General features: G+C 35.3%; 2 protein-coding genes across 2 annotated transcripts in view; one reads left to right on the top strand and one right to left on the bottom strand.

Moving 5' to 3' along the window:
• The window catches only part of LOC121740578 (suppressor of lurcher protein 1-like), a 362,163-nt gene that overhangs the window by 189,421 nt on the left and 158,502 nt on the right, over nucleotides 1–14,240 (top strand). The window lies entirely within an intron of this gene.
• LOC121740585 lies at nucleotides 1,246–13,546 on the bottom strand. Its single transcript, XM_042133321.1, has 4 exons — nucleotides 13,450–13,546; nucleotides 12,859–13,056; nucleotides 4,386–4,568; nucleotides 1,246–1,375 (listed from the first exon to the last, which is right to left on the bottom strand). The coding sequence occupies exons 1-4, from the start codon at nucleotides 13,498–13,500 to the stop codon at nucleotides 1,346–1,348; spliced, it is 462 nt and encodes a 153-aa protein (XP_041989255.1). The 5' UTR covers nucleotides 13,501–13,546; the 3' UTR covers nucleotides 1,246–1,345.

The following is a 14,240-nucleotide window of genomic DNA, read 5'->3' as shown; positions in this document are numbered from 1 at the left end:
CACTCAATGTTAAAAGCTTCTACTTAGAAAAAAATAGATTAAAAACAAGATGCATCCTGGTAACAGACATACAGACAGATGACGAACTTCTAGTTACCGTTCTTACACATTTAGGTATGGAAAACTAAAAATAATCGGCCAAGTGCGAGTCGAACTCACGCACGAACTTTGTGGTTTTTTTTTGAGGACTTTGAGAAAAATTCAAGCTCCAATAGGCCAAAATAGGCCAAATAAATAAGGTTTGTTATATGGGGCTCCCCTTATATTATATTAACTTTATTTTATTTTTAGTATTTGTTGTTATAGCGGCAACAGAATAAATATGTCGCAGCCGACTGGTTTAAATAGCTGTTCAATCAAACAACTAGCCCTTTGACTGAACAGCGCCATTCAATCACACGGCTATACGTCGCTTAGCCGACTTGTCGACTACAACGTTCAACACTACAGCTAGACGACGTTTAGCCAACTGGTTTGTTTTTTTTTTGGCGGGGGGCTGCGCCCCCCGAGCCCCCCTTTTATTTAGCGGCGGTCGCCGGCTGCTGCCGCAGCACGCTCACTGCGCTCGCTCGGCTCCCTCTGTGTTGTGGTCTAAGTTCCAACCTAACCTAACCAATTTTTGGACTTTCTGGATTGTGTTTGTTTTTGTTTTGCCGGGGGGCTGTGCCCCCAAACCCCCCTTTCGGGGGAGGCTGCGTCCATCCATTTCATAATCCCGTAATTTCTCCTCGAATATTTGTTGAAATTTTAATTCACTCGTATGTGCCTCCACAATTTTTGTCTCTTTAATAACACTTGTAACTTTTATTAACTACTTTCTTTCCGAAAAACAACCACAAACACCAACAAACACCTGCTAGTTGACGCCATATTGTAAATAAAACGCACCTAGCGCCGCAGCGGTGCGCGCTGAACTACTTCAATTAGACGGCGGCTTTTGAATCAGCTGTAGTGTTGAACGTTTTGAGTGACTAAAATATTCAATATAAAAGCTAGACGTGTGATTGAATGGCGTTGTTCAGTCAAAGGGCTAGCTGTTTGATTGAACGGCTATTTAAACCAGTCGGATGCGACATAACCTGTGAAAATTTTAACTCTCTAACTATTACTTCTTGAGTTACAGCCTGGAGACAGACAGATAGATAGACAGACAGACGGACAGACAGCGAAGTCTTAGTAATGGGGCCCCTTTTTTACCCTTGGGGTACGGAACCTTAATTAAGGTAAGCAAATAATACACCGAAAAACTGAATAAACCTTTTATTACAGTTTGCAAAAAGTATTCAGAATTTTTATAGTGTGTAGGACGATAGAAGTATATTCTTCTTAATCTTCTCGACACGAATTACTGATTTGGTGTTTTCATGCCCTCGATCTGAAAAGAGACAGTTAGGTAATTAATTGTTTTAGTTACTTATTGACGACGTCTGTGGCTCAATTGGTTGAGTGTGTGGCAGCTCAAGCCGGGGGTCGCGGGTTCGTATCCCGCCGACGGAACAAAAAGTTGTCAATGTTCCCGGGTCTGGATGTGTATTAAATATGTGTATGATATAATAAATATCTTAAATATATGTTTTGTATAAAAGTATTAACTATATTTCCGTTGTCTGGTACCCGTAACACTAGTCCTTCAGGTACTTAGCACGGGACCAGACTGACGTGGTGTGAAGCGTCCATAGATATCCATACTAATATTATAAATGCGAAAGTATCTCTGTCTGTCTGTCTGTCTGTCTGTCTGTCTGTCTTGCTTTCACGCCAAAACTACTGAACCGATTGCAATGAAATTTTGTATACAGTTATTTTAGAGTCTGAGAAAGGACATAGGCTACATTTTGATGTGGGAAAATATCATATTTCCATGAAAATTTCGATGAAAATGAATTCGCATTGCGCGTGGCCAGCGCTCATCCCGGGGGTCCTGGGTTCGAGTCCCGCAGGCGGAACAAAAAGTTTTCAATTTTCCTGGGTCTTGGATGTGTATTAAAATAAAATTTCAAAAATCTTAAACATATTTTATGTATAATATTATAAAAAATCCAAAAATATATCAATGGAATGGACATTTTAGTTCTAATACGATTCAACAGATGGCGTTTTATTTTTTACTTTATTGTAACATAGATCTAATCATACTTATTAGTTAGTATGTTTTTGTTTATAGTTTTTAATACGTTAGAATATGATGTTTAATAATATTATAATCCATACTAATATTATAAATGCGAAAGTATCTCTGTCTGTCTGTCTGTCTTGCTTTCACGCCAAAACTACTGAACCGATTGCAATGAAATTTTGTATACAGTTATTCTAGAGTCTGATAAAGGACATAGGCTACATTTTGATGTGGGAAAATATCTTATTTCCATGAAAATTTCGATGAAAATGAATTCGCATTGCGCGTGGCCAGCGCTCATCCCGGGGGTCCTGGGTTCGAGTCCCGCAGGCGGAACAAAAAGTTTTCAATTTTCCTGGGTCTTGGATGTGTATTAAAATAAAATTTCAAAAATCTTAAACAAATTTTATGTATAATATTATAAAAAATCCAGAAATATATCGATGGAATGAACATTTTAGTTCTAATACGATTCAACAGATGGCGTTTTATTTTTTACTTTATTGTAACATAGAACTAATCATACTTATTAGTTAGTATGTTTTTGTTTATAGTTTTTAATACGTTAGAATATGATGTTTAATAATATAATAATAATATTATATATATACTAGCTGTTGCCCGCGACTTCGTCCGCGTGGACTTTAGTTTATAGTGCGCGGTGTCAACAAAATTTGTGTCAAATTTAAAAACTTTTTAAAACCCTGGTAAGTGGTACCCCTCTTAGGGCCGCGCTACACCGGAATGGCAGCGCTGAAAGTGCTCGCCACGCCGCTGCCATTCCGGTGTAGCGCGGCCCTTAATTAATCAAAATACCCAAAAAAGCTGTGCAGTGTGCACATAATCTATACTAATATTATAAATGCGAAAGTATCTCTGTCTGTCTGTCAGTCTCGCTTTCACGCCAAACGCCAAAACTACCGAACCGATTGTAATGAAATTTTGTATACAGATAGTCTAAAGCCTGAGAAAGGACATAGGCTACTTTTTTACTAGAAAAAAGGGTTGTAAGGGTCGTAAATTTGTTCAAAAAATTCATAATAGATGGCGCCGTGCGTCTTCTACATCGCGCTGACGCTTGCTCAAAAGTCTTTCTATAAGAGGTGGTATCATCTTACATTTAAGTCTCGATTTTTTTCGATTGTTATATCTATTTTACGGTATTAAATAACTCAATACTTTATCTGTGCAGGCAGTGACGTAACCTTAAGACCAAATTTCACCAACGACTGTTAAAGTTAATGATCGAATTAGTATCACGTTAGCTGTTTCGTTTTTCATATGAATGAAAGAGAAGACAGGACATTTTAACAAGCTGTTAACACTAACAGACGTTGGTGAAATTGGGGCTAAACCTGTCAATGATAAATAGTTTATGGGTAAAGTTGTGTAATTGGGGGGCTAAATATGCTTTGAAATTTGGCATAAAATATAAAGTTTAATATAAAAAATAAAGTACTTATTGTGTGCACACTACACAGCTTTATTGATTTAAGGGGTACCAGGGTTTTTTTATACAAGCTTTTGACACCAATTTTGTTGACATCGCGCGCTATAAACTGAAGTCCACGCGGACGAAGTCGCGGGCAACAGCTAGTTATTATTATTATTACTTATTACAATGTTAATGTTAACAAATCAAAGTGAGTTATTAGCACGAATCTATTGTAGTTGTTAGATCTTGCCCGAAACTTAGCGCCGAAATTTATTTACAGCGCAAAGATTTTTCCGGGACAAAAACTATCCATTTGTCTTGATATATTTTAAGATATCAATTAATAAATTTAAAATATCTGACCACGAAAGTCTCATAACCAATTTAGAGAATAATTCTAATCCATTGCCAGACTTAAAGTTTCTTTATGCCAATCAAAATCGGCTCAGCAGCTTAAACATGACCAATAACAGACAGAAATTCACAATCATAACTTTTCATTATTATGATAGCTATCAGAGAACCTACGTGGTTTGGTCGCATTATGATACTTATCCGACAGATCACAGCTAATGTTAAATTTACATAATCAGACCAATTGAGGTAGGTTTCTCAGCTACCTATGAATCAAATTCTTCGATGCATAACAAAGGAGTTGATTTCTAGGCAGATGGAGGACCTACGTAATTTGGTCGCGTTTTGTCAAACCCAGCTGATGGACATGAGAGATGATATAATGATTGACATAATCCGAACAAATGGTCCGCCATCTACATATAAATCAATTTTTTCTGATAGTATACAATATAAAGTTGTAAAGTTTAATAATCTTACCCCTTTGTTAATGCTGTCAACGAGTTCATTAAAGTTCTTTTTAATGTTTTCCGGGTTCAGTATTTCGCCGGCCTTCTCACTTAAGTCCTTGCCAAACTCGCCGAGCGAGTCCTGGATCTTCTTAAAAGCATCCTGGGTTGAATCCCCTGCGGCGGGAGCGTCTCGTTTTACGAACGCATGGATCTGTTCGAAATATGACGATATTAAAACACATAACTTTTGCCTTGCATGCTTCTTGCTTTTTCCGTAGCCGTGGCATTGCCTTTACTCTACGTAAAGGCAATGTCACGGCTACGGAAGATAGTACTGGCACGAATTCTTTGAATCAAGTGATAAAAATTCGAAAGGTTTCACTTGAAGAGAAGATATTGAGATATTATAGAAAAGTTTATAAATCTGGAGACTATATGGTGGCTGTTAAGCATTTGTGTACGAACCCACAAAAAAAATGTTGAATTATGAACGCAGTCTTCATCATTTGATCTAAAAAACATGACTTCATTCATAACTGAATACGTTATTTTTTTGTGGCACGATACACATAGGCTTAACAGCGTCCATATATCGTTGGTAAAGTGTGCCGTGCGGGCCAGATTTATAATCAATCAAATCGGCGTACAGAAATTGGGCCCCAGATACTAATTTCGACAAAATACCAAAAATAAAATACCCCGACACGACACGTCACAGCAGAACTCTCAATCACTCAAAAACAAAACATCAAATACGGGAGCTACTAAGTCCCATACCTAACATATTTTGCTCCAAAATTATGCCTCAAAACTTTTAAAACGTCGCGTTACGTCCCAATAGCAACAATGATACTCACACAGCTAATAAAGCACAGGGCCAGGAGAAGGATCAATAGCTTGTTCATGATAACGACCTTTCAATACAACAACCAACTGTATACTGGTCTGCTGGTGACCGCTGCGCGTATATAGGGTGATGATATTTGCGCTCCTTATCGGAGGTCATAGTTCAACTAATTTGCCTGTTATTATCTAGTTGGTGGACGGAAACAATTAATTCTCCTTGATATTTTTGCCCCTGGATGTAGGGGAACGTATCGAAACTAACTGGGTTCGTTATATTGCGTTAGATAATCAGGGCGAGCGAAGCGAGCCCTAGTATATCCCACAACCTGAACATTTTGTGGTATACTTTACAGAAAAACTATCACGGCTATTGATTTGTGCTTTAACATAGTAATTTTTATTTATATGAAGATGTGTTATCATCAGTCAGTCGAGGTGTGACGACGCGAGTCCTCACAAAGTTCGGCTTTTAGCTAGTTTTTACAGCGAAGTTAGTTTAAAAATGTATTAGACTTGACAAATTATTATCGCACTTAGTAATAATATGGCACTTGTGATGCTTGCGAAATAATCTGTCCAACTTACTGAATGCAATGTGACTAAACACCCTATTTGCAGGGTTTACTAGCTCGCTCAGTTACCCTACCAAGCCCACTCTGGGTCATTTATTACGTGTTCAAATTGAATGAAAATCTCAATCTGTGGACATTGCTTTACAGCTTATACTTCAATGAGAAGAGGAGATTTCGCTTTTTTAACCGACTTCAAAAAAAGAGGTTATCAATAATTCGACCCGTATGTATGTATTATGTAATATATTATCCAGAACTGTCCAATTTTCGTATATTATGCTAGTCTATATTAGCGTCTGAGCAAGTGTACCAAATTTCAATAGTGTTCGTATGTATATGTATTATGTATGTATATATTATGTATGTTTTTGTTCGCATATCTTCAGAAATACAAGTCCGATTTAAGGAATTGTGCAAATTTCATCAAAATCGGTTCAGCAGTTTTTGAGATAGGGGATTTTAAATACGATTTTGAAGTTATATATATATATATATATATATATATATATATATATATATATATATATATAAATATATATATATATATATATATATATATATATATATATATATATATATATATATATATATATATATATATATATATATATATATATATATATATATATATATATATATATATATATATATATAATAACTTCAATATATATATATATATATATATATTGAAGTTATTATATATATATATAGTTATTATAGATATAAGATTGACCGACTTCAAAAGAGGTTATTTTAATATACAACTTCTTCTATGTGTAGTCAAAGTGGGGAGCATAAAAATATTTTTTTTCGCCGCTCACTGTGACTACACGTAGTTTGGGTACGTTCTCTTATTTTATGTGCATAGAGCAATAAAGAAATACGAGTAGTTATATATTGTCAAAGACATCCTATTTACGGTTTACCACTTATATCAACAAAGGAGGTCGAAAAGTGACAAATCGGATATTTTTGATTTTGAATGACTCATTAGAACTTGGAAGCTTTATTATTTTTCTTATTAATCCGTTATTATTAGGACTATTATAATATTAAGCTAAATAATATAATTCTGTTGTGATATTGTTTATATTGCTATAAATATAAAACTGCAATCAAAGACAGTTTTTACTAGAGGCGTAAAAAATCAGCTTTGTCTTTATCAGGCGCGTCGAATTGAAAACAAAACGTAGTTATTATTGTGATTATGAGGTTTGTATAATCAATTATCGCAACAATATAACCATTTATTGCTGACATTATAAAACTGATTCCTAGCTAGATCGCTCGTGATTCCTAGCTAGATCGAGCGATCTAGCTAGGAATCACGAGCAATTCTTGTATGTATATATATATATATATATATATATATATATATATATATATATATATATATATATATATATATATATATATATATATATATATATATATATATAATTTCGGTCCCGACTTACTGATGCGTGGTGAACATCTCAGATTTAATATCAATAGCTTGCACCAATTTCTTATTTCAATACAAACTTTAGACAGGTAATTAGCAACCAAAATTTCCATTTTTCTCATATTGATATCTAAATGTAAAAACCTTTGTAATTTCCATAATTATCTTTGTTTAATATTAAATATTTTTTTATAAAATGTGTAAAGGTAATTTCATTTCTAAAAATGGATCCCGAGCGAAATTAATTGGTGACCCCTGATGTGTGCCTGATGTAAAGTTTTCATGCAGGTTAAATAATAACCAAACATCTTTGCTTTAACCGAGCTTTGCTCAGTATAGCAAACACTCATTGACTTCGTGTTACTTAATAACGCCATCTGCTGGTCGTTAAAACAATTAGTTGGTAACAAAATAGTATTATTATTCGCCAATAGATGTCAGGAAGAGTCATATTTTTCAGTTTATCGAATATCGATAAAATGCTCGCGATTTCGCTCGTGATTCCTAGCTAGATCGAGCGATCTAGCTAGGAATCATAGCGACCGACCTAGCTAGAAACGAGCAATTCTTGTATGTATATATATATATATATATATATATATATATATATACATACAAGAATTGCTCGTTTCTAGCTAGGTCGGTCGCTATGATTTAACGAAACGAAACGAAACGAGCAATTCTTGTATGTATATATATATATATATATATATATATATATATATATATATATATATATATATATATATATATATATATATATACATACAAGAATTGCTCGTTTCTAGCTAGGTCGGTCGCTATGATTCCTAGCTAGATCGCTCGATCTAGCTAGGAATCACGAGCGAAATCGCGAGCATTTTATCGATATTCGATAAACTGAAAAATATGACTCTTCCTGACATCTATTGGCGAATAATAATACTATTTTGTTACCAACTAATTGTTTTAACGACCAGCAGATGGCGTTATTAAGTAACACGAAGTCAATGAGTGTTTGCTATACTGTGCAAAGCTCGGTTAAAGCAAAGATGTTTGGTTATTATTTAACCTGCATGAAAACTTTACATCAGGCACACATCAGGGGTCACCAATTAATTTCGCTCGGGATCCATTTTTAGAAATGAAATTACCTTTACACATTTTATAAAAAAATATTTAATATTAAACAAAGATAATTATGGAAATTACAAAGGTTTTTACATTTAGATATCAATATGAGAAAAATGGAAATTTTGGTTGCTAATTACCTGTCTAAAGTTTGTATTGAAATAAGAAATTGGTGCAAGCTATTGATATTAAATCTGAGATGTTCACCACGCATCAGTAAGTCGGGACCGAAATTTCTTCTAAACAAAGTTTATCTTCGAAAATCCTTGGTCCGCACACAACGGTTCGGCGGTCCGGATGCGAACTGCAGTCCGCCATTTGGTGTTGGGCGCTTTATTTGTAAGTATATGTAGGTATTTTCTTAAAAAATAAAATTATTACAATCTTAAATTATACTTTGGTATTATTGTATTTTTATTTTTCATTCAAGTTTCCAGCAACAATAACAAAATAATACAAACAATGCATAAACAATTTATATGTGCAGTTTACAATCTGTTTGTAAACTGCTTTTACGGCATTACCTCTGACCTTTCTACCAACAACGTAAGGTTTAAATTCATACAACATCAAGGTGAAGTAGATCTGAACGGATTGTAGAGCCATGCATTCGACTCACGTAGCAGCTAATCCGGAGAATATTCAGATACCAAAGCTGCATGTGATCCAATATCAAAAATGCTTAAGCAAAACTGTCCTATTTTCTCCTAAACATGAAATTTCGCCGTATTGGTAATATTGCCTATCTTTATAGATATATTATCTTTGGGCAAAGTTACCTTTTAGTCCAGTGCTAAACAGAGTTGGTGAAAAATTACAAAGCCTTTTAATTATTATGCACATTGCACACATATTACATTATGTTATTGCGCCTAACATCTACTTTATTAACCCTTAACTAACATGAACCTTATTAAATAGAGCGAACTATCCCATATGGTCTTCCTATTGTCACAATAGACATAACGACTAGTAGTTCGACTGCAAAGAGACGGACAGGTTTCAATATCTGTCAAATTCGTCGGGTTTCACTAGGATTATGAACGGAATGTGCCTCGCGCTGGCTGATATAATTTATTTTTTAATATTTAAAATGAAGATTTCAAAATTGGATTCTGACAATTTTAATCACATGTGCCAAAACACGAACAACAATACGACCAAAGAGGAACACGTCCATCGAATATGTCATAGTTTTAAATTCGTAGGTAACAAGTTAACAACCCTAGCGACGATTTTCGTCTTAATACGTCAAATTTAAAAATTTCAACATCAGTTCTAAGTCGGTATACTCTATCATTCTGTCTACTCTGCTATTGTTACCCTAGATTTTTTTAACACTACGAATGTCAATAATAGGACTTTCTGTAGAATAAACTTATGCCATTAAATGGCTGTTTTACCTTTAATTGCGTGTACATAAAGCAAATACACTCAAAGCATGCCATTAGCGGCTCGTTAATTATTAACGTGGCCTGCTTCACCACTCTCCTACCTCTGCTAATAGACTAGAAAAGGTTTTCTGGGCCTTTAGCTAACATGCTAAAAAAATCTTCAGTGACTAAAATCGGAACGAATAAATTGTATATTATGATTGAAAATTTAAAGGTATTATAATTGAGTGACATTATTAATTTTGCCTCGTTTTTTTCATTCAATCAAATTAAATAAAAAAAAACGTTTTGTAAAATTACAGAATATGAGTATGCTAATAGCTTTGTCCACACTGTGCCTTTTTCTGATCGTCAAGGGCATGCGTTATAGCGCAGTCAACAGCAAACGTGAGGCATGCCCGCGACGCATGCCCTCTGACCGTATCCAAAAAACAAAAATGACAATGTTGGCGTTGCGTTCGTTGACGCATTCAATTATTAAATGCGCCAAAACAAAAGTTGAATGAAAGAAGATGATGAAAATTGAAGACGAAAGCGCATAATGTGTACATAGCTATTGGTATTTTATTCGCGGTAAGTCTTGTGAGTTATATTCTACCCAGTAAAATAAGCATCCAAATGTTAAGTAATAATGACGTTAATGTGAACGCATTTTCGTGATGATTTCTTTGTCCAAATTTTCTTCGCAACAGCCAAGTTTAGTTTAAAGAGATTTCAAGTTTTCTATAAAAATGCCAACGGACATTATTCAGCTAAGCGAGAGCTTATGAGCTTAAAGCTAAGATAGAATAAGCTGAAGCTTAAATAACAAGTCCCGTTATAGCTGGATTACAGCATGACAAGTCTGTTAGATTTTTAATTTTCTTTTTCTAATATTTTTAAAGAAAAGTATCAATTATGTTAAATGCATTTGGTTACTGCAAGACATAATATAGTAATAGGCAAACCTTTGCCTCTTTGCTATTTTCTTAGGTAGTCCTAGTATTGAAGCATAAAATTACCGTACTGCTTTCAAATTAAATGTAGCTCATTTCTGATGAAAATAACAAAAAATCCAACATCCTCAACAGAAGACATATATTTTCAGCACCCGGTGACTTAGCACTATATTTATTAGGTTCTTGTCCACTTACAAATAAAATATTTATATAGGGACTAACTATACAGGGTCCGCCGATACAGACAATATAGACGTGACTTTTCCAAAAAAAAAGGTACTAAACATTGGAAAAATAACGTGACACACAATAAAAGCAGACCAAGGCTGGCCGCGTACATGTGTTTTCGGTATTCGATTTCCGAATTGCTTTCCCGTATTTTTTTTATGAAATAAGGGGGCAAACGAGCAAACGGGTCACCTGATGGAAAGCAACTTCCGTCGCCCATGGACACTCGCAGCATCAGAAGAGCTGCAGCTGCGTTGCCAGCCTTTTAAGAGGGAATAGGGTAATAGGGGAGGGTAGGGTAGGGAAGGGAATAGGGGAGGGTAGGGAAAGGAATAGGATAGGGGATTGGGCCTCCGGTAAACTCACTCACTCGGCGAAACACAGCGCAAGCGCTGTTTCACGCCGGCTTTCTGTGAGCCGGCCCATTCGTGCCGAAGCATGGCTCTCTCTCATATATTCGAATTCATGGAATTAGTAGAAAATAAATTACGCACAGGTTCGCTTTTTTCGAACGGGATGAATTCTGCACGTGCGTTTTGAGTGCAAATCAGCGCGTAATGCCAGCCAGCAAGTGAAGAAAAACGAACGTTTGCGCTAGTCTCACGGAATTCCAAATCGGAATTCCACGTTAGGAAATCGGATACTGAAAACGTATACAATATACATGTGGCCAACCTAAATAGTTTAAATACGACGTGAGTATCTATCTTCATGAAGTAAAGTAAGTCTATAGGAAAGAAATTGAAACAACCATCATACCGTTTGCTTTTAATTAAACATAAATAAACTTAAATAATGAGAATTTTAATAACCCGATTAATATTTCTTTGACGTTGGTGCCGTTAAGTCGTTGACCTGAAAAAGATAAAGTTTATCTTTTAGGCAATAAGCAAAAAATATCAGGATCACTTAACATTTTTAAATTATTTTTGTTATATTTTGCTGTGATACTGACTTTAATGAAGTATGCTTAAAACTACGAATAATAAATAATATAATTAATAATTATTCGTAGACTTAAAAGTATAAAATAATACAAAATAATAATATCATTAAATTGCGATGTTTGTTGTCAAACTCAATAAAAACGGCTGAACCGATTTTGTTATGTTCCAAGAATCGGCCAACTTCATACCCACAGAAATAAATCAAGATGGAAGGGCGACGCGCGTGCGTTGCTAAGGAATCGCTCGAGTCAATTTTGGATTTGCTTTTAGTTAGAACAAATAACTTACCCGTGGCAAAAAATACCTCCTTTTGACCGATTCACTTTCGTACTTCTATTTTTACAATTAGACACTGCACAATGAGGCATTTTTGCACAACCGCTTCCTCACTGAATGAACGAATGAACGTTCTAAACTATCTTGATTTATTTCTGTGTTCATACCCCTAAATGTAAGGCAAAACTTAGCCAATTCTTCTTCAGCCGTCATTTTGCTCTAAAGGTAGTGACGGACTACTTGATGCCCTAAGCAATCCATGCCTGTGTACCCCCCTCCCATCCGTATGTCAACTAGAATCTGTCTCGAAGCTTTTACCACCTAAAAACATTAGTTCTTTTTTAGAAACTTTTTTTGGTGAAGTGAGAGTGGTGAGACGTGATGCCCTAAGGACGGATGTTTTTTGTCCTTCTTCTGGTGATGCCCTAGGCAATTGCTTAATTTGATTAAGGGTTTATCCGTCACTGTCTAAAGGTTTATACGGTCGATTGATATGGATTTGTGTTCCTTATAATAAAGAGTTCTCTGCGAAAGCAGCAGCGCTGAATGAGTTACTTTTGACTTGTAGGTTTGAATGAAAAATGCTCTAGGGTCATGAAGTCACCCATACAAAAAAGTTTTTCAGGGCTGCTAATTTAATAGTGAACTCTATAGGTGAACAACTATACAGTGAACCCTATAATATACAGTACACGGCCTGTAATATTATCACTTTGTTTTGTTTCAAGATAACATAAAATACATACCGCTTTAGTGATCCTATCCAGGTTATCACCAACTGCCGTGAACACCGGTTCCAGAGCCTGCGTGTTGACCTGATCAACTGTCTTTGCCATCATCTGGTCAAGGCACTTCCTCATCTCGTCCAGGGCATGCTGGAACGCATCCAGCAGATCAGTGCTGATCTTTTGTTTGTCTTGCTCGTTTATCACGAAGGCCTTTATCTGTGAAGATTATTCATTCTATAAATTGGTTACAATCTGGATTTGGTCGAGTTTGACCCACTTGCTCAGGAAATGTCTTAGTAATGTGAAATGAGTCAGTGTGTGGACCGAACCCATATTCGGTACGAGAATTATTCCCCATTCAAACAAAATTTGAATAAGATATTTTTTTGGGTTTCTATCTACTCTTCAATTTAAAATATTTAACATTTTTTTTTTATAAAATACTACAAACCATGTTATTGTTTTCTCTGCATTGAACATTACAGCATAAACTGGGATTACGATAGATTTATTGTTAGTTTGTTATCGCTTGCTTATATTTTTATACCTTACTCAAAAAACAACACACTCTTATCCCAATCGGACAAACATGGAACAAGGAACACTTACATTACTCGCCATCACGATAATACACAGGAACAAGCAAATTTTCGACTCCATTGCGGCTACTAAATGGTCGCAAAAAACTTTTCGCACTGACGACCCATTCCGGCCTTGTGATATTTATGTGTCGCTCTATGTACTCAAGGATGTGAAGATCAAAGCAAATGTTTGTAGGACGCTAATAATCCTTTGAATACTGCTAACAAGACATAGGTACTAAGATAAGTTTATTCATAGGCAGATGACGGACCTACGTAGTTTGGTCGAGTTATGTCAAACCCAGCCGACAGATCACTACATACATTGAATTGACATAATCCGACCGAATGACGTAGATCCGTTCAATGCCTGACTGTTGGAATATTGTTGCGCTGACTCTACGTAAACTTAGGAACAAAAATATCAGGAAAGTGTTTAGAAAACCTTTTGAAGTATCGAGAGTTCCGAGCTCGATTCGCACCAGTCGGATGTCCCTTGGAGCACATTTTTATCTCGCGCATCGAGGCATGAGAATAGAGCACCTATAGACTAAGAGGCAATGGGCATTGTCCAAAAAAATCACATGTACTTTTTATATTTTTTTTCGTTAAAATAGGGTATTTTAAGAATATAAATTAAATAATTTTGAAATTCATTGGCTAGTTTTTTCTCAATAAATTTTTAAAGTTTCGCTCTAACGTCATCATCGGCGGCCAATAATTGACCTCTGCAGTATGTTTTTTCCTTTCAATCTTATTTATAATGGCTAGTTCGTCAAATGCAAGTTCTCATTATGTGAAAGCTTGAAGGTGAAACAA

This window comes from Aricia agestis, chromosome 3, assembly GCF_905147365.1.
Source record: "Aricia agestis chromosome 3, ilAriAges1.1, whole genome shotgun sequence".
NCBI classification, from domain to species: domain Eukaryota; kingdom Metazoa; phylum Arthropoda; class Insecta; order Lepidoptera; family Lycaenidae; genus Aricia; species Aricia agestis.
This window is presented reverse-complemented; position numbering and strand designations above follow the sequence as displayed.